This window comes from Euphorbia lathyris, chromosome 1 (genome assembly GCF_963576675.1).
Source record: "Euphorbia lathyris chromosome 1, ddEupLath1.1, whole genome shotgun sequence".
NCBI classification, from domain to species: domain Eukaryota; kingdom Viridiplantae; phylum Streptophyta; class Magnoliopsida; order Malpighiales; family Euphorbiaceae; genus Euphorbia; species Euphorbia lathyris.
The window spans coordinates 85,972,720-85,994,138 of NC_088910.1; the positions used below are offsets into that span (position 1 = coordinate 85,972,720).

General features: G+C 34.0%; 2 protein-coding genes and 1 long non-coding RNA gene across 10 annotated transcripts; 2 read left to right on the forward strand and 1 right to left on the reverse strand.

Moving 5' to 3' along the window:
- Window positions 1-3,168: 3,168 nt before the first annotated feature.
- On the reverse strand, window positions 3,169-5,734 carry LOC136205104 (uncharacterized). 2 transcript variants are annotated; one of them, XR_010675825.1, is made up of 4 exons: window positions 5,396-5,734; window positions 4,477-4,553; window positions 3,766-3,817; window positions 3,169-3,650 (listed from the first exon to the last, which is right to left on the reverse strand). It is a non-coding gene; the product is annotated as an uncharacterized lncRNA (long non-coding RNA). The 2 variants fall into 2 exon arrangements; XR_010675823.1 differs by having other exon boundaries at window positions 3,169-3,666; window positions 5,396-5,733.
- Window positions 5,735-8,282: 2,548 nt separating this feature from the next.
- Window positions 8,283-8,991, forward strand: LOC136205113 (uncharacterized). The gene is made up of 3 exons (XM_065995600.1): window positions 8,283-8,512; window positions 8,593-8,726; window positions 8,801-8,991. The coding sequence occupies exons 1-3, from the start codon at window positions 8,328-8,330 to the stop codon at window positions 8,866-8,868; spliced, it is 387 nt and encodes a 128-aa protein (XP_065851672.1). The 5' UTR covers window positions 8,283-8,327; the 3' UTR covers window positions 8,869-8,991.
- A 5,339-nt stretch (window positions 8,992-14,330) lies between these two features.
- Window positions 14,331-21,084, forward strand: LOC136205124 (isomultiflorenol synthase-like). 7 transcript variants are annotated; one of them, XR_010675828.1, is made up of 7 exons: window positions 14,331-14,852; window positions 16,037-16,159; window positions 17,823-17,904; window positions 18,432-18,520; window positions 19,003-19,895; window positions 20,188-20,698; window positions 20,808-21,084. XR_010675828.1 is itself a non-coding variant. In XM_065995620.1 (5 exons), coding segments are annotated over exons 1-5 (303 nt in total). In that variant the 5' UTR covers window positions 14,331-14,844; the 3' UTR covers window positions 20,809-21,084. The 7 variants fall into 7 exon arrangements, 1 of the variants encoding a protein (XP_065851692.1); XR_010675830.1 differs by having other exon boundaries at window positions 19,003-19,071; XR_010675829.1 differs by lacking the exon at window positions 19,003-19,895.
- Window positions 21,085-21,419: the final 335 nt, after the last annotated feature.

Sequence of the window (21,419 nt, forward strand, 5' to 3'; positions counted from 1 at the left end):
TGGTCCTTATACCAAAGAAAGCGAAACCAGAACTAGTATCTGATCTTAGACCAATAGCTCTTTGCAACGTTATATACAAAATTCTATCAAAAGCAATTGCTAACCGTTTAAAATATGTCCTTCACCTTATCATCTCCCCTACTCAAAGTGCGTTTATCCCAGGACGCCTGATTACTGACAATATTATGCTTGCTTTTGAGATGAACCATTATCTGAACAGAAAGACTCAAGGGAGAACATGTTTTGTTTCCTTGAAACTGGACATGGCCAAGGCATACGACAGGGTTGAGTGGAACTTTCTGTCTGCAATGATGAAGAAGATGGGCTTTGCAGAACAATGGATACGATTGGTTATGCAGTGTGTAACAGAAGTCTCCTATCATATAGTTAACGGGGAGCATGTAATTGGCCCGATTCGTCCGAGCCGGGGACTGAGACAGGGAGACCCCATCTCTCCTTATCTCTTTTTGATATGTGCGGAAGGGATGTCTGTTGCACTATCACAGATGGAAAGTAGAGGTTCGATACATGGTTGCAGGGTGGCTCGCTCTGCTCCGCCTATCTCACACTTACTGTTCGCTGACGATAGTTACCTTTTCTTCAGGGCCACGGTAAGGGAGTGCACCGCCATCAGGGAGTGCCTGACTTTGTATGAGAAAGCATCTGGTCAGAAAATAAACTTCAGTAAGTCCTCCATTTCCTTTAGTCGGAATTGTAACAGTGAGATTCGCACAAGCCTGAGCTCTCTTATGAACATCCCAATGATAGCAACGTCGGGGAGATACCTAGGCTTACCATCACTGGTGGGTAGGAATAAAACAGAAGTATTCCGGTATGTGGGGGACAGGATCAAGGCTCGACTCAGTAGCTGGAAAGCTAAACTCCTCTCTAAAGCCGGGAAAGAAGTTCTTCTAAAGTCAGTGATACAGGCATTACCTTCATATGCTATGAGCCTGTTTCTTCTACCTGAATCTCTATGTGATGACCTCGAGAAAATGATGAATGCTTTCTGGTGGGGATCGGTAGGACAACAAAGCACGGGTTTACACTGGAAGGCTTGGGAGAAAATGTGTATTCCAAAGGAAGAAGGGGGATTAGGTTTTAGAAGAATGCACCAATTTAACTTAGCCCTGTTAGCAAAGCAGGGCTGGAGGCTTCTGACAAACCCATCATCTCTAGTAGCCCAGGTATACAAGGCTCATTATTACCCGGAAACATCTTTCCTGGAGGCTGAAATTAACAACAACCCAAGCTTCATGTGGAGAAGCATATTGGCTACGAAAAACATAATAGTGAATGGAGCTAGAAGAGTGGTCGGCAATGGTAGGAGCATTTACTTGTGGGATGAACCATGGCTACCGGACGATAATCCCTACATTGAGAGTGATAAAATCCGATATCATTGACTGTGAATTAGTATCAGACCTGCTGATACCGGGGGAGGCGCACTGGGACACGTTCTTAATCCAAGGGATTTTTACTGAGAGGGACGCGGATCTGATATCTAAAGTGCAATTGAGCATCCGTGATGTCCCTGACTCGTGGGAATGGCGCTGGCTTAATACGGGACGCTTCTCAGTTCGATCAGCATACAAACAGATCAGGGAAGTAGAGATTATCTCACCAAACAATGTTGTGGGGTTAAACTGGAAGGCAGTATGGAAGCTACAACTACCACTAAAAGTCGCAAACCTCACTTGGCGGACCCTTTCTGATTGCTTACCGACTCGGGCTGCTTTGAAACGGCGCAGGGTCCCGATCGAGCAACATTGTACGAGGTGCAATGCTGGGATAGAAACAGCGTTCCATGCGCTAGTTGATTGCAGGTTGGCAAGACAAGTGTGGAACTACTCAAGCTTAGGAGATGTCAGCAGCAGATATACAAACTTCCAAGAGTTCTGGTCTGATATTTCATCGTCCCTGTCGAAGGAAGCTGTGGAGCTCGCGGCGGTGGTTTGCTGGGCCATCTGGGCTGATAGGAACGATTTTGTGTGGAACAGGAACCGTACACCGGCTGGAATTGTTTATAACAGAGCTGCAGCCTTCCTAGCGCAATGGCGTCTGGCACAGCAGAATATACGGACAGCAGTTCCGCATCGGTTGATAGGCGCAAGCAGTTGGTCACCACCGTTATCGAACAACTACAAGGTTAACGTGGACGGGGCAGTGTTCGGGAACCTGGGATGTGGGGGTTTTGGAGCTGTAATTCGTGATGATAGAGGGCGCTTTGTTGCTGCGGCTAATGGTGTCCTGCAGAGCGTTTTGGACCCCTTCCTGATTGAAGCGCTTTCGTGCCGGGAAGCGTTGAGCTGGATAAAGACGAACGAATGGAGAAATTTTATGCTCGAATCGGATTCACAAATGCTAGTGTATGCCCTACAGCGAGAAACTAGCGGCAATTCGACACTGGAGCTAATTATAGCAGATTGCCAGAGCCTCTTAAAAGACCTTACTGATAAAGTAGTCACCTTTGTTCGCCGATCAGCGAACACCGTCGCTCATAGCTTAGCAAGAGCAGCGTGTTCTTTGTCTGACCGAGGGGAATGGATCTCTGATCCACCTCTGTTTATTTGTACTGAACTTCTTTCTGATTATTATTAATACCATTTTCTCCTTTTCAAAAAAAAAAAAAGACACTAGATTGAGTTTTTTTTTTTAAATTTGACAAATTAAACAAAAACAACAAATTCCTTAAGAGCCAAAGCTCTGATACCAATTGATGTGATATTGGTTATGAAAGAGAAATAATAACCAAATCAACAAGTTTTCCTGATCTATCTTAAGGAATTAACACCATCAAATAACAAGCATAAACTGGTGATAACAAACCAATCCCAAAGAATTAAAGACAATGAAATGAGATTTAACCTTACACCTTTCGAATAATTAAATTGGAACCTGAGTGTTTGGCGATTCACAAATACCTTACCAAAATACTTGTTCACGATCAAGATAATATTGCAAGAATGATGACCCGGTCTCTCAAGCTCACAATAAAGAATTCAATCCCGGATTGAAAATAATTCCCAAAGGAAAAAAAGAACTTTTGTTCATAAAAATATTGATGTCTGATTGATAAAAATAATGAAGAATACAAGCCTTTATATAGGCTACAAAATAAACCTAAACCTAAACTAAAAAAAAAAGTTAAATCCTAGTGCACCAAGGTAAAAGAAATCCTAATTAGACAAGGAAAAACATTAAATTCGTTTTTGTCCTTTAGAGCCCAATTTCAGCCCACTAATTAACATTATTTGGGCCTTTTAATTAGCTAGAAATAAGCCCAATCAAACCTATAAGGTTATAGCATTAATTTTAATGAGTCCCAATGGGTTTTGCACATGCCAAACACATGCAAGTCCAAAGCTTCTCTTAAAACATGATCAACCTTTTTACATATCACTATTATGGGCTTGGGCTTGGATACAACACAAAAACACACCATCTTTAATGACTTCGCTAGAATTCAGTCCTTGCTTAAAGAAGCTCAAGATGAGTCCATTAAGCATTTGTTGGTCTTTCTTTGCACGATTCTTCGTCATAGGTCCAATTGACAGCTCCAATGGATCCCTCATGCTTCTACTGGGCTCCTTAACTCCAAGCTCATTTGTTCCATGCTTTTGTGCTTTTGATATCACATCATAATTGGCCTTCAATTTCAAGCCACTAGAGATCAGAAAACGCCCTAATGTTACTAAAGTACGAATTAAGGTAAAAATCAGGAAGCACTACTAAAAAGGAAACGGTAATGCATCAAAATCATACCAAAGGCGTGTGGTAGTTGATGAAGAAAAGCATCCCCTAGCATAGCTCCATCCTATGAATGGCCAAGAGAAACAAGATCAGAATGAATGAAACCATAAATATCCACATAAAAAAGTTAATGGCATCCAAAAAATTCAATATACATTGAGGATGTGCAAACATTGATAGTCATAAATGACAATTGGTGAAGAACTAAGCAGTTTTTGGTACTGACATATGGAAATAACACAAGAAAGAAAATATAAATAAGTTTTAATATCTTTTTGGTATAATTAGATAACATCTCTTTCCTAACAATAACGACATGGAGGCAGTTGGTACAGTCAATTTGGTAGATAAAACTGGAATTGGACAAATTAGAAAACACAATTAAAATGGATTCCATCACTATACATATACAATACGAAGATATTATACTATACATACCCAATAAGAAGATCAGAAAACTAATAAAACTTAATTTGTTTATCTTGGACAGGGAAAGCATCACATACGTGAAGCAAACATTCCTTCAATCAGAAATTCGTTATGGTACATTCCGAAAATCAATTGCCTTAATATTTATCCCCTTGCACCGTTCTAACAAGCTTCAGAATATATCCGACAGCTCTAACCTTACCAATTTCTTTGCTGGTTGCCGAAACATTAAAGAAAATCAGTCTACCGTTTATGAACTCAGTTGTGAAAAGAAATTGGAAAATAAAAAATAACCTCAGGGCATTGTCAATCTGTTCTTTATTCCCAAGAGGACCACTAAGAAATATAACTCTAGTCTTCTTTGAAAGGCTCTGCAAGGAAATAAATACTATATTACATAATGCAATGAGCAATCAAACAAACAGACTTAATATAAAACAAAAGTAAGTTTCCAAAAATTATTAGGCCTCCCATTCCACTAAACATCTTGAATCAAACATGTACAAAGGACGAAACGTGATGTACACAAATGAGCATGGCAACGAAAAAAAGATCACAGATATTAATTGAAATTTCAAGTCTTTAGCCATTTAGACCACTCGATAAAAAGGTCGTAGTACTAGCAGTTGAAATTTCCACACTATTGTTTCAGAACTCAAAAAGAGGTTGTGGATTAGGCCTGTCTGTATATTGACGCCAGTATCACCTTAACTCTATATTAATTCATAACAAGAAAACCACATACTTGCTAGGCGCAATGTTATAAAGCCATGACATATTAGTTTCCAACACAAGTACCAGGGGATATTACATAGACATACTCTGTATTTTGAAAATTCTACCTGGAAATTCCAGACAAATTTAAACAAGGGTATAAATGATTTCACAAATGCTGGTGAATACATAATTAATCACCAAAAGCCACAACTAAAAAAATAGAGAACAATAGAAAAGCATGAAAAAAGAGATCTAATCTTTCAACAGTTCCTATCGTTAACCAGGTAGCTTGAATTTTAATGGGTTAAAACCCTACAGAAAAAAAAAACAGAAAAGCCACAATACTTAAGGTTTTCAGATGTTGCAAAACTTGAATTAGATCTGACTACGTCTTCTACCAACAATGAAGGACTACATGTCAGGTTCTTGAATTTGAATAAGAAAATGTTGAATAAGAGATGAAAAATGGAATATGATTTAGCGATTTTTATCATACCTGGATAATTGTGAGAAGAGAGAACCTTCAGAGGAGGAGATGGTGACCTGAGGGAGAGATTCACGTGAACTCTGGTGGGAGATGAGGAGGGAAAAGGGAAGGTTGTAGGCTAAGGAGCCGCACCGTCAATCTTAGGGCAGATAGGAGAAGGTGGGTTTCAAATTTGGAAATGGGATTATTTATTAGGGCTTCAATTCAATTAAGGGAGAACTGTGCGTATCAAAGGGTAAGGGAGAGGAGGAACATGGGTAGTGGCTCATGTGTTGGTGGAGGCGGGAGGAGAGAAGATCAGGAGGGGAACAAATTAGGGCTTCAGTCTTTTTACATGGTGATTCTTTTTCTCCTTTTTTTATTGATATAATAAACACTTTTATTTTATCATTTTTTTAATATTGTACTCACCGACACAGACTACGTCGGTCTATAAATACGATTTGTAGGTGATAACACCGACATTTATAATCACCTACAATATTTGTTGGTGATGAGGACGGAAATAATCCACCTAATAATCACCTACACATTATGAGAATATGTAGGTGCGTTGTAGGTGATTTCCGACACATGACTTCCATCGGTAATCCGTCGGTAACACCGACACAAATATTTTTGTCGGTCAGATCCGTCGGTAATAGAGCTTTTTCTTGTAGTGTCCATTGGATAAAAAATAAACCGAACCATTATCAACGGTTTTTTAATCATCCAAATCGAAATCGGTCCATACCAATCGGTTAATCATACATCGGTTAACCATTAATTTCGGTTAGGTTTTTCGGTTAACGGTTTTTAACCAATTCTCACCGATTACCCAAAAATCAACGGTTAACTATAGTTTTTACCCAAACCTAAATTTTTAAAAAATATTAAAATACACATAATTTCAAATATCCGAATGAAGTGAATTCATATAAAAGTTCATAATTCAAACATATATACCGAACTGAAAAACAATCTATAAAAAAAATCTATCAAACAAACATTGCTCAACTAGCAGTAATAAACATTCGAACATAAGTTGATCAATAATCCGAAAGTGAAAGTGGTCCATTTCAATTTTTAGTTATATACTTAGGAATTAATAAACAGACACTCAATACTAAATATTGAAATGGTCGTAGTGTGCACAGTTGCATGCATCATTTCATTTTACAGAAATCTTCTACTTCTACTGATAAAACATTTTTTTTTATAATTTTATTTATCATTTAATACCCTACTACAACTTCTTTAGATTTCCAACTATATCCTCTTTTTAGACTTCCAAGTATATTAATTGTTATAATATATGTTATTTAATATATTAATTTTTTTAAATATATATTTATTAAACGGTTCGGTTAACTTTAAACACTCTAACTCGAAACCGAAATCGAAACCGATATTAATCTATTTTTTAAACCATTAAGAAAACCACCGATTCGGTTAACCACTTTTACCGGTTCGGATTATCGGTTTTCGGTTCGATTACCGATTTGTCCGGTTTTTTGTCCACCCCTAACACTAAGTCCTTCAAATGTCTGCTATTTGCGTCAAGGGCGGAGCCAGTCCGAGACCGAAGCCTCCGACCATTGGTTCCACCATTGAGTATCGTTAGTTTTATCTCGTGTAGTCTTCTCTAATATTGGTATATATTTAACATATGTAGTATTATTTCAATAGTTTAAATTGATTAAGTTGGTTAAGAGTTTTGTTTTAAGATGAAAAAGTCTCAAACACACCAAATTTATTTTTTTTGTTTTATTTAAACTTTAACTTTCAATTGGACTCTTTATTATTTTATTTAAATTTATTTTTATTATATCTATTTTTTTAAGAATTTATTAGCTATAAAAAAATCAACACACCAAAACGGTAAAATTTCACAAAATTTCAGTATGTTGGAATGATGGATTGGACTTCGAAAAATTACTCTTAATAATCGGATTAAAATTAGCCCCCATCAATTCGTGACTCCGTCACTGGTTTGCGTGGACAGCAGGTTGAAGCAGATTCAGTTTCTTGACAGAGACCAAGTCGGAACATGTTGAAGGTAAACGTTGATTCTTCCCGTTATTCCAGGAACGGGTTTTCTAGGACTGGGAGCTGCTGTGCGCAATGAAAGAGCTGAGCTTTTGCGACTGAATTCCGAGAGACTTCCAGCAGATGGGAATACGAGAGGTTCTGAGTTGGGTGAAGGATCCTCGTTGGGATGGTGTGGATGTAGAATCAGAGGCTGGCTGTGGTTATGGCGCGCATTACATATCCTAGTTTTAGATCTATCTATGCTGTTCTCTTTGATTACTATAAATATTTGTCGGGTTTAAGGTCAGTTATGTTAAACATTCTGCGAATGAAGTTAGCTCAGATATGTCATTCTCTCTCGGAATTTATGGTGGGTTCATGTTTCTTTCTCAATCTTTATATACTGATATTTTTTAATGAAATATTTTGTTTAAATAAAAAAAAGACAATAATATAATATCCTAATAAACAACTTTCATGATGATGCCTAAAATATTATATCAAGTTTTTTTTATAACGACGACACCTGTCGTGTTAAAGACTGAAAGACACAATATCAGGGCATAGAGCCGATCAAATAAAGAAGAGACTATTCTACTTAAATGGATAGTATAATACAATTGATCCGAACTAAATAAATTAAGGTATAAACAAATATATAGAGATGGAGCGTCATCATGTTTAAAAACCCAAAAGAAATAAGAACATTGAGGTGTAAACATTAGGAAAACAAGTGTCTACTTGTGAAGCCAAAATCGATATTTGATGGCCACGTATCTTTCTACAAATGCTACGTGCTATCGCCCTTTTAAAATATCTATTGAATCTGACAAAATTGCTGACCTTAAAAGAAAGCCATTTAAATGTCTGGCTTCAGGCTTTGTATTGATTTCTATATAATAATAATACAATCAAAGAGAGATTTCAGAAGATGAATATTGCAATCCGATCAATAACAGGAGCAGAAGTTTTGTTATCTCCTTCAAAGATTCAACATAAGAATTGTTCAGTGGTGAGGTTCAGGAAGCTTGCTACTACTACTGTGTCTAGCAAGCCTGACAGCAACAAAGATAACATGGACAAGCCTGATCAGAACCCAGATGAGAAATTCAATGAGTGAGTTATATCTTTTTTTGTTCCATGTTTGAATTTGTTTAAGTTATTAAGGAATGAGTTTTGATTTGAAAATTGGGAAGGGATGTGATGTCCCATTCATTTGGAGAAGGGTATGCTACAAGGTCTGATGAAGAAGGATTTGGTGGAATTTATGGAGGAAATCAAAAACTTCCTAAGGTTGATGTGGACAAAATAATCCATGAGAGTCACCCTGGTATGGTATTTATATTCTACTCTTGTATATATTTATAATTGGATAGCATAAGAGAAATTGGAATACTGTTTCAGGTTATGACAGGAGCCAAGGAAGTGAAGTGAAGGAGAAGGAAAAAGGTCGGCACCAGAGCGATGGTTAATGTTGGTTATGTATCAATATATTTGTTTTCATGTTCTTCTTTAAGTATGTATGTATTTTTCATGGTTTTTTTTTTATTTATTTATGGAAAGCAATTAATAAGTAGATAAATGTTCCTAGAAAATATATTTCTTTTTGCTTTGATCTAAAAAAAATTGAATAAATGGATGATAATAAAGTTGGATTGGATTGGTTATTAATCACCAATTCAAGTGGTGAAGAAAAAAAATTAAAAATGAATTACTTGGAAAGTTGACAAGTGAAAAACAATGGGAAATATGTAAAAATAGAAAAAAACCATAAAAATATGGTGTTTTAAATTCTAATATAATTTATATTTGTATATGTTGATATTTATATTAATATTTTATTTTCTATAAATTCTAATATAATTTATATTTGTATATGTTGATATTTATATTAATATTTTATTTTCTATAAATGATTGTAATGAAAAAACGAGATTGATTTCAGTTTATTTATAATTAATTTTTTTTAATTTAGATGGTTTTTTTTTAATTTAGATGGTTTTAATATTTATTGAGTATTTTTTTATATACTAAATTTTAAAGATATTATAAAATTGAACAATGATCCATTAAATTCAAAATGGAAAGTTTAATTTGAATTTGAATTTGAAATAGATAACAGTTGTATTAAACTTGATGAAAGTAATAAATTTTTGGGTTAATTATAAAAAAACTACTTTGTGGTTTGGTCGATTTGTGATGTGGTACCTGTGGTATTTTTGTTACAAACAGGTACCTGTGGTTGTCGTCGTTACCAAAATCAAGGAGACGGTTGTTTGACTGTTAAATTGTATGGGTATTTTTGGAAACATATTTTTTTGACTTTTTTGTTGACTTCATCTTCTTCTCTTCTTCTCTTCTTCGTTCGTCTTTTTTCTTCTTCTTCTTCCATTTGCTCTTCTTCTTCTTCCATTTTACATTCTTCTTCTTCCATTTTCTCTTCTTCCTTTCTTTTCTTCTTCTTTTTTTTCCTTATTTCTTCTCTTCATCTTCCTCTTGTTTTCTTTTTTTTTTTTTTCAATTCTGGAAATTTTAGATTTTTGGATTCCAGACGTGATGAAGATGTTCTTCACGTCTGGAATTTTCAGAAATCTGGAAATTCCAGATTTTGGAATTTCCAGATTTTTAGAAATTCCAGAATTAAAAGAAATTAGAAAAAAAAAAGAAAAAAAATAGGAAGAAGAAGAGAAGAGAGGAGAAAGAAGAAGAAGAAAAGAAAACGCAGAAGAAGAAGAAGAGAAGCAACGATGAAGGAGAGAGAAAAAAAATTAAAAAAAATTAAAAAATTGAATTTCTTAAATTGCCTCTGTGCCACGTCAGATTTTTAACAGATTTTCTACCGTTTCCTTGATTTTGGTAATGGCGACAACCACAGGTACCTGTTTGTAACAAAAAATACCACAGGTATCACATCGTAAATCGGTCAAATCACATGGTAGTTTTTTTGTAATTAACCCTAAATTTTTAGAAAATTATAATGTAATGATTAAATTTTTAAACTAGAATAGTTGACCAATTTTATAAATTATATAAAAAATTTACAATCAAAGTGCTTTTATTTGTATTTGTTATTTATGTTTTTTTTCATTTTTCTGCTTTTTATATTTTTTAATTTTTACAGTTTTTATATTTTTTTATGTTTTTCTATAAATTATTTATTAAGTGTCTTTTTTTGCTATTAAAATCTTATAATTTTTTTTAAGGTTTAGTTTGGATCGGTTATTAACCGATTAATAATCATTAAATTAATCAATCCATATGAAATAATTTATTATTTTGTTATAACTGATCTAACAGAACAAATAAATTAGTAAATTAGCTATTTTTAAGTTGGATTTTGTAGTTAGAATCTGAGATTCTTGATTCGTTTTGGTTTTCCATTCCTGATGAGGAAAGAGCGGAGGTTTTGCATGCCATTCCTATGGATGGTACGTTCAACCAAACAAGATCTCCCTTTCATGCTCGTTTGAGCCCGTAACCGGTCAAAGGAGAGGCGCGAAGCGTGGTAGGTTTAACTTAGAGGGGGAAAGAATCGACGAATAGTCAAAGAAGAAACAATTCTTTCTTCCCGCTCTTTTCCCTACTAATTGTGTAGTAAGAAAAGCTGATGCCCTTCCTCCGAATTGGATTATATTAAATCATTAGATTGGTTAGTTTTTTGGTTATTTTTTTGAACACACCTAGATGATGGAGCTTTCTACACAACCAGTCAACGAAGCATGAAGATATTTCTATTGGAATATTAATAAGCAAAATTACCATTAGAAGATTAATAAGCAAAAGGAGTGAAGATATTTCTATTGGAATATTAATAAGCAAAATTACTATTAGAAGATTAATAAGCAAAAGGAGTGAAGGGGTGTTTGTTTCTTTTTTATTTTTTTTTTCTTTTTTCATTTTAAAAAAGAAGAATAATTTTAAGTGTTTGGTTAGTGATTTGCTGTTTTTGACACATGAAAAATAAAAAATCAATGCTTTTTTGAAAAATAGTTTCGCCTTTTCCAACAGTCTGTAAAACAAATGGCCTGAATCTCCACTACAACTATATAGTTAATGGAACCATCAAAGAATGTATTTATAAGAGTTTCTTTTGTCTGTCTTTCCATTCACTTTCTGAGTTTCTTTTGTCTGTCTTTTCATTCACTTCACTTTCTTAAGGATGTGCTCCTTGAGGAGTTCAAAATAATTTTAATTTTTTTTCCATATTAGGCGATCCCAAATATTTAGGGAATGCGGATACTTTTTTCAATCACATATAGAAAACTCGAGCTCCTTAGTGACATTGGAACTCAAATTGATATCAATCGATATCGAGCTACTGTCATTAAAAAAAAGAAGACATATTTTTAAAAGGTGATGCACCATCTCTATTGATACAGAGCTAGAGATGTACCATATTGAAGGAAGGAATTGAACTCTCCATAAAACAGTATGACATACTATTTGTGACAGCTCTTAAATAAGCTTTACAAGATAGGAATTGAATCCTCATGTCGATCAAAAATAGGAGGAGAGGGGTTGTTCCTTTAATCTTCAAAGGCTGAAATTTCAATTAAATACAATTAATTAGTTTTTATTTTAAAAATAAAAGAAAACTAACATTATATTTTAAGTTAAAAATATTTTACCGAAAATTCACTTCATTCACACCTCTTCTTCTCCTCTTTCTTTCTCAATCAATTTAGAAATAAAAACAAACTGATTTCATATAGATAGAAGAAAAGAATCAAGCAAACCACCTATTTTTAAATATCAAATTCAAACCACATATTTCAAACCAGAGAAGCAAAAAACAAATAGCAAAAACATACCATTTTGAGTTAGCAAAGAATAGCGAGAAGCACTCAAATTGATAGTCAAAAGCATTCAAATTGATAACTGCTAAATAACAATTACGACTGTGGATACTCCACCATGGACTCTGTGATAGTTATTGTCCATGGAATATTTGTGGAAGATCAATGAATCCATTCCCTGATTCCTAACTAGGAATCTAAAATTGATGTGTATGTACAAAATTAAAGAGAAATTTGAGCGTTGATAGAAAAAGAATTCCTGGATTTGTTCATCAATCAATAGAAATTGAGAAAGAAAGAGAGATGAATCAATAGAAATTGAGAAAGAAAGAGAGATGAGAAGAAGAAAATGGGTGAATGGGTTGAATTTTTGGTAAAATATTTTTAATTTAAAATATGGTAGTTTTTTAATCTTTAAAATAAAAACTAGTTAATCATATTTAATTAAAATCTCAGCCTTTAGAATTTAGGAAAAATTATAAAATTGGGTCAAATGGGAGATCCATTTACATTTTTAGACCCATTTGGAACCAACTTACATATCTAAACTTTTTCAGTATGAATTAATACTCTTTGTATATATACAAATCAGCCAGGATATCTTCTTTAATCTCTCTATCTCTATCACTCTTCATTTCATTGGGATCCTTCATTTGAATACCTTAAGCCAAATCCAAACTTTTTAATGTAAGTATTATGGTAGTTTCATATATATAAATCCCTTTTAACTTGTTGATGTTGTGTTTTTGAAGTTAGAAATTTATAAAATCTGTATTTCAAGTTAGTTTTTAGAAAACCCGCAACTTTTGCAGATTGTGATTTTTCTTCACAAAATCACAATCTGCGAAGTCTGGTAGCATATATACATTCGTATATGATGCGAATTTGCAGACTTCGCAGAAGTATGATTTGCGTAGACTGCGAATTAGCATATTGAAAATATGCGAAGTCTGCAAAGTGTATTTTATTTCGTTGTTTGACACACTATCTTTTGGTTTCTATGTTGTTTATCATTGGTAGCAGCATGTCAACCGACCATTTATTATGTGTGATTATGTGGAATGACCGATAGAAAATCATTAGAAAAGCCATGACATACGAGGGAGGTGAATCGAAGTTGCTTCAACTGTCAACGGGAATCAACTTGGAAATGCTTCAAGAAAGAGTATACATTTCTGCTCGTGTTGATCCAACATCATTTGACGTGCGTATGACTATGCAAATTACATACTGTCCAAACAAAGTTCTTGGGATAGTAGTTCTGATTGTTGATTCAAGTGATGTTGAGTGGTTCTTAGAGTATTGTCGGATGAATCGAAGCGATGTTATCCCACTTTATGTTAATTTTGATTCACGAACAATCCAACCATAAGCTATGAAGATAGAGAATGTTATTCATTCAAGTTGTGATGTCGATGCCACAGCTGAATTGGAAACAACCCTTGAAGGAGACACAACAGTTAAACTCCGAACTCATCGGTCAGGAAAAGAAAAGATCACTGAGTTCAACCTTGCATCCAACCCTGGTTTAAATGATATTAACTCGAATCCGGTTTATTTTTTGGATGAACCGGCATACGAAGAAGACATTTGGGGTCATTTTGACACAGAGGAAACGGTAAATGATGAACAACCTATCCCTCGAAGACAATCTCATTACGAAGCTGTTCCCTAAAGCAATGTATTGGCAGTTATATATGAGGCGGGTGATGTAGAAATAATAAGAAAGATCACTACAAGAAAATTACAGCATACCAACGACATTTTACCAACGACACAAATGCCGTTGATAATAGCGATAACATACCTACAAGTTACATACTAAATTATTCAATCAACACAATAGAAGAAAATACCGAGAAAATACAAACGACTTACATACGACATAAGTTGCCAACGACTTATGTTGTTGGCAATACTAATAACATTACGTGGAAATGACTTGTCGTTGGTAGTATAAAGAACATACCAATGACATACAAACAAAATATTTATTTGAAAATTATAAAAAAAAACTAGTTTAATTTTTATTACTAAATTATCACTCAAAATATTATAAATTACTAATAAAAAAATAAAGAATAAAATAAAATTCCCCCCAAATTTCCCCCTTTCATCTCCCGCTTATATCCCAAACTTTCCCTCTAAAAATTTTCACTCAACAACTGCAATTTTACCCTAATCAAAAGAGATGAGAACATCCCTTCTCAATACGCCGCTCACTTAGTTCTGAATTTCTCATCTTCTATCTTCGATTTCTCACATTCTCACATTCTCCCAATCTTTAGTTCGATTTCCCCCAATTTTTACCTTCTTTCAATCTGACCGATAGCTTCATCCTCAACAAATTCAGAAATCGTCTAACAGAAAATTGATTTAGGGCAAACAGAGACTTTAGCGATGTGGATAGTGATATGAATACCATTAATATGGCGATCAATTCTCTTCCTGGCTCCATGGATTTCGATTCCTTTTCTCCCTGATTTCACTCTCATTTACTCTCTATCTGGCTCTCTCTTTTAACCGTCTTTTACGGTTTCCGATTGTTACAGACGTTTTGGGTCTGGTCGGATCAATTCGAGGACAGCGGCTGCTCTTGCCTCAGATGAGAATCTCCGAGTTCCTAAGGAGGTTCAATCGGTCTAAACCTGCATGCAAGGGTGAGTTTTTAAAGTTTGTAACTCTTTTGTTCTCTCTTTCTCCCGACTCGTTTTTTTTGGGGGGGGTTGTGATTTTCACTCCGTTGCTGCAGTTGAGATGCTTGAGTTTGTGATGCTTGCTGTGTTTCTTTGTTGGATGGGTGTTTTTTGGGATTATTTGATATGAGATATCTATGGGTTGTTTGTTCTGTTGGTTTGATTTGGTGATGTTCATTCCATGTTCTGATATGTGTTACCAGCGGTATTTGGCAGAGGTTCAAAGTCTGTCAAGAATAAATAGTTATATGGCTGTTTGGTTTGGAGCTGGGATTGTCTGAAGTAGGAGAGAGGAAGATGATCTCCTATACTAGTTACTCAGAATTATTGTGAAACATTAGAAAGAGTGGTTTCAGACTTAGATTTTCAATGTGTTTGGCTTTCACTCTTGCTAATTTGAATGTTGCACCAAAATGTTTAGGAAAAGCATGAAGATTTTTCTGTTGATTTAGTGATTATCATTGCCTGCTTACAGTGTTTTTAGTATGGATTATGTTTGTTAGAGTGTGATGAGAAAGTGAACTCTATAGAATTGCTAGAATGCAATGTGATTAATCTCTAAGGAAGCTCGGGAACATACAGGTTGGAGTTTTGACGTTGGAATTTCCCAATTAATTTGAAAAATTGGATCCGTTTATGTGAATGCCTATTCTTCATCCATCTGTGTTCTTTTTTCTGTTTGCTCTGTTCTTTTGTTTCTTTGTTATTACCGAATTTGCGGTTTAGGTGTGCAACTGCAGTTTTCAGTTATTAGTTATGAACTGCATTTACCAGGAAGAAAATTATCTTTCAATTAGTGATGATTTTAGCTTAGAAATAGTGAGCATTATCTTTCTGATATTGCAAATGAGTTCAGAATTCCATTTATCCATTTTCGAACTATAAGTGCTTGTTCTTTCTGGACTTATTTCTCTGTTCTTGATGTTGTTCAAGCTGCCCAACTTCCTATCAAAGGTAATTTGTTGGATAAATTGCCTATTTTGATCTTTAAACTTGCTCAATGTGTACATTTAGTTTCTCAATAGGTAGTCCATGTACTTTTTGGGGATTAGATTGACCTCTCAACTACAAAGTAAAGTTGTTTTACAGATTGAGTTAAGCACAGAGGTTAAAGTTTGCTTTAAGTTCCTTTTCCAAATTGATGCTAGGAACTTGGTTGCTTTAATATTGTTCAAGAAACTATATCCTGGCCATAGAAAGAAAGAGATTGAGAAGTTTATTTCTAATGCTGTCAAATACTTGGAAGATGTACAAACTTCTGAAGGGGGATGGTAAGTATTAACATTATTATTATTTAATTATGCTAATTAACCTTAATCTTAATGAAAACTAGGCCGTAATCGAGCTGAGTTGAGTTTTGGCCTGTTTATATTTGGGTCGGTAGAAAATGGATGAGTTCGGTTTGAGCTTGATAGTCTGTTCGAGCTCAGTTCATTAAGAAAAACGTGAGTTGTTCGTGAGCGGTTCATTTATTTGTTCACGAGTTTTGTTTACAAGCAGTTGGTTAATTCTGTTCATGAACTTGGCTTGCGAAGAGCTCTGAGTTCGACAGACAATGGACAAACTCGTTTCATTTAGAAAATTGATCCGACCGTGAGCTGCTCGTTTATTGTTCACGAGTTTTGCTCAAAAACAAGTCGTTAATTATGTTCATTAACTTTGCTTGCGAACAACTCTTGGTTCGACAAAAAATGGACGAGTTTAGTTCATTAAAAAAATTATTTAATCGTGAGCTGCTCGTTTATTTGTTCAAGAACTTTGATCATGAAGAGCTTGTTAATTCTGTTCATGACACGAACAACTCTCGGTTCGGTATAAAATTGACGAGCTCTGTGTATTGAGAGAAAAATATTCTAATTGTGAGTTGCTCGTCTATTTGTTCAAGAGCTTTGCTCATGAACAACTCGTTAGATCAGTTCATAATGCGAACAACTCTCAATTCAACAGAAAATGGACGAGCTCGGTTAGAGCTTAATATCTTGTACAAGCTCGGTTCATTAAGAAAAAATTATCTGACCATGAGCTGCTTTCACGAGCTTTGCTCACGAACAGATCGTTAAATTCTGTTCATGAACTTTGCTCACGTACAACTCTCTGTTTGGCAGAAAATGAACGAGCTCGGTTTCTTGAACAATATAGTTTATTGAACAATATTAAAGCATGCATTGCAGAAGATGTGCACTCCACATATTCATGTTCTATCAATATTATTTTTAATGGAAACTTATAAACTCAACTTCCATTAGTGTTTGTTTGTTTGTTTTCTACTTCCATGAATCTTCTTGGCAGCCGAAGGGCATATTGCTTAATCCTTAATATTTGATTTGTTCAGAATTTGAGATCTCTTTAGGTTAGTTTATGTTAATGTTTGGAGATGCTAGAAACTTGCATATTTGGTAAATCTCCCTATCCCAATAGGTTGGAAGATTTCTCAATGACTTTTGCGCCTATTTGTGGAAATTCTGTATTTTGTTTCCATATACTGTTGAAAATTTGAATGTTTCTGTTTTTAGGTTCTTTTAGGGTTGAAATTCAACTCTTGATAATGGATACATTTGAAACACTCGATTTTTTGTTCCTTTTTTTCTTTATTAAACTTGGTTAATGTTCTTTTAATGTGTTTGATGTGATACGAAAAGCATAGGAAAGAAATGAACTTTATGTTAGCCATTCAATTGGCAATGGACTAAAAAGATTCATCCTGAACACTGAAATGTTGTTTTGAAGTTGGATATGGATTCTGAGGTAGTAATGCTAAAATTCAGTACTTCTAAAAATTCAATGCACTTCTTTGGCTTTTCAAGTTAAGTTAGAATGATGTCAACGTATCATCATTTCATGTGCTTTATGGCTTTTAGTTGAAGAAAGTTATGGCTTATTGAATCATTACCTATTTTTCTAGCTTTCAATATTCCCTACATTTTTGGACTGCAGGGCTGAGTACGACCCGAAACATGATTTGTTGGATCAGGAATTTATGCTGAGAGGAAAATGGTTTCAAAGGAAGGATGTGGAGGTAAATACTTCACCATTTGAGATTTGAGACGATTTTATCTAATCTTACATTCTCATCTTCAAGCTGTCCCTTTCTGGGAGAGATTTGAACTTGCTAAATACTTCACCATGTTACAAGCTGCTTAGCTGTTGGAATGAACTATATTTAAAATAGATTGCTGATAAAAAAAGTGAAAATTCTACCGATGGAATTCGATGAGCTTTTGTTATTAATATATTCAAATTTATCTTCTCATAGAAGTGCATATTACTTAAAAATTAACCGTCTAATGCGGCTTTATTGACCCCTGTGGAGGAGGGAAACAATTAAAGAGTAAAAGATTCAAGATGCGGTATTGTGGTATTTGTATCAAGGACCTTCAATATACGTTTGATTTTACCTTGCCCAAATTTTGATTTTACCTTTTTTTACATGCTCTAAATTATTGGATTGGATTATTATGGAACCCAATTGTTGTTCTGTGGCCTTATATTGATTGTAGTTTTGCTTATTTGAAAAATGCAATTAACATATTATATGTTGTGCAGGTAGTACAGGAAAGAGCCCTCCCAATAGGACCAGAGGAAGGTGGATTTGGAATGTCATATGAACTAATGTATGGAAGAGCTGGGTTTTAGTAAGTAACTGAACACACTATAGTGTCACATTAGTGTCCTTAATTTTAATTATTATACCCTAATATTATGTTACACTATATTTATTTATTGATTGGAGAATTAATTGGGTATTATGGATATAGTTTGGCGGCCAATTTCATGCTTTAAGTGTAAAATTAGAAGTTCAAGGTAAGTTTTAAAAGAAGTTAAATTTTAGAGGGACCAAAAGGGAGATTTTCCATTAGTAGGAACATAAATCTCAATGTTCAAGACATGCATTTCGTGCATCATATTTCCAAGGCTTTTGTTTTTGGAAGAATTCCCAAATTCATCATCTCCATCTCATCCTCTCCATTCAAACACTCAAATTACATAGCTTTAGTAATCTGATGATATCCGAAGTTTGCATGGTCCGATTGAGCTGATTTGTTTACATTAGGTTCTAGACATCCTAATACACACTGTGGTCGGTGTGATTTTGATTTGGAGTTTTCTATCATAGGTTCAACCTAGTCTGATTAGAGGGACAGATTTGAGGCTTAATGTGCTTATTTTCTCAATTATGGCTGAAGTAAGTAACTATCAACTACCCTTTTGAGTTTTTATGTATAGATATATATATACAACTCTATATTTTCCAGAAAATTAAATTTTTGTGATGATTTTTGCCATGCAGTTGATTAATTGGAGTTTTTATAATTTAATTTTTAACATGAGCTTAAAGTTAGGTTCAGGTAATTATATATGCATTTCCATGCCAATTTCAACCTATAATATATATTTATGTATACATGATTTGAGTTTTGTTTTAATGAACTTAGTATATTTGATTAATATTTGTGTAAGATTTGATATTTTGAATAGTAGAATGTAAAGGAAAGTGTATTGAGAAACTTTATTGCTAATTGGTTTATGAATAAAGGTATATATATATATATATATATATATATATATATATATATATAGGGGTGAGATCCAACGTGACAAGGGCTTAAGTTGTGACAATAAGCTTATTGTGTGACATAACAAAACTACGTCGTTTTGGCAATAAAATTCAAACAAAAAAACACGCGTCAATTCTCCTCTGTTCCGCACAGGAAAAACGCGCGAATCAAACATCATTCTTCAACATTCTTGATCGATTTTCTTCTCTCACAATCATCGATCGATTTCTAATCTGTATTGAGATTAAACTCTGATTTTCTTCTCCGTTGAATTATCGATCGATTTTCTACTCTCAACATTACTGATCGATTCTCTTGACATCAACATTATCGATCAATTTCTCATCTGTATTCATATAATTCAATCTGAATATGGAATACGAACACCAAAATATGGAATCTGAAGACAACAATCAGTGCAATATGGCACACACCACAATATCATCTCCAGGTATTTTGCTTATATCTGAAACTTTACATTTATCTGATATATATGGATTTCTTGATAATAGTTGTTCTAAACTTATTCTCAGACTTGATAATAGCTTTCTTACACTAATTATTAACAAAAACTGTACTGTGAATTCTAACAAATTGTACTTCTTCTTCCATGTGACTATATCATTTGTTCCAAATTAATATATTATTTGTTCCAACTAGATATACTATTTGTTCCGAACTAATGTACCATTTGTTCCAAGTACATATTTGTCCTAATCTCGATTCTCTTACCTGTTTTGTAGATTTGCTTTCGCCTAGTTACTCTTCTACTGCAATTGTACCTTACACACCAGAAGTAATTACAAGACTCAACCCTAACGGAACAAAATTATGGATTCCTAATTGTTCAAATGAGTTAAAACCTGCTCTTGGAATGATATTTGAGAATTATAATAAAGCTCAAGAATTCTACAAATCATATGCATGTGCTGCTGGATTTAATAGTGGGATATCAACTTCAAGAAAGAAACAAGGTGTTATAAAAGAACAATTTTTTGTATGCAATAAAGAAGGTTACAAATATAACAAAAAAAAGCAACATCCAGTGATATAAAAACCAGAAAAAGGACACTCAGTCGCGTAGGATGTAGTGCTAAAATGATTATCAAACTTTCCGACAATGGAAACTATGAAGTGACACAGTTTAAAGAAGAACATAATCATCTTCTATACACTCCAGGATGTATACAATATCAAAAAGAGGGCAGAAACATGAACATTCTACTAAAAAAGATGGTAGTTAATAATGCAAAGGTAAAACATCTTCTTCATAATAGTTATGCATTATAAATACTAAACTGTTTACTTATAGAATTTTGCTCATTTTATCTAAAAATAAATAAATTCTGATTTGGTTGAACAGATGAATGTTGGTCCTCTAAGAATTTATAGACAAGCAAAGGAACTTTATGGAGGATATGAAAATATTGGTGCATCGAAGATAGATTTTAAGAACTTCTAGAGAGACTTGAAAGCATATATTAAGGATTCAGGTGCACAAATGTTTGTAGATAATTTTCAGAAAAAAAGGAGTTATGGAGTGCATTATTTTTCGAATTTGAAGTAGATCAAGAAGGCAGACTATGTAGAGCTTTATGGGCAGACCCTGTATGTATCAAAAACTACGCTCTTTATGGTGATATGGTCTCATTTGACACCACATATAGCACAAACAGGTACTACATAATAATTTTTGACATAAAATTATTGCTTTCTGCCATTCATATACTGATTTTGAAACACAAAAATTGTGTCATGTTCTTCAAACAGAAAACTTATTTTTATGTTACAATGAACATGTATAATATGATATTTGGACCATTTACTGGGGTTGACAACCACAAAAAATGTATTACATTTGCATCTTGTTTCGTGGCTAATGAAGATATTGCATCATTTGAGTGGGTTTTTAAAACATTTCTCAAAGCAATGAACAACAATGAGCTGACTTGCTTGATAACAGACCAAGATCCAG

Excerpts from the sequence above, each read along its gene's own strand:
- LOC136205113 (XM_065995600.1), top strand. The coding sequence starts at position 8,328 with ATGAATATTGCAATCCGATCAATAACAGGAGCAGAAGTTTTGTTATCT. Across the intron at positions 8,513-8,592 it reads CCAGATGAGAAATTCAATGA|GGATGTGATGTCCCATTCAT; the intron begins GTGAGTTATATC and ends AAAATTGGGAAG. Across the intron at positions 8,727-8,800 it reads AATCCATGAGAGTCACCCTG|GTTATGACAGGAGCCAAGGA; the intron begins GTATGGTATTTA and ends ATACTGTTTCAG.
- LOC136205124 (XM_065995620.1), top strand. Across the intron at positions 16,160-17,822 it reads CAAACTTCTGAAGGGGGATG|GGCTGAGTACGACCCGAAAC; the intron begins GTAAGTATTAAC and ends TTTGGACTGCAG. Across the intron at positions 17,905-18,431 it reads TTCAAAGGAAGGATGTGGAG|GTAGTACAGGAAAGAGCCCT; the intron begins GTAAATACTTCA and ends TATGTTGTGCAG.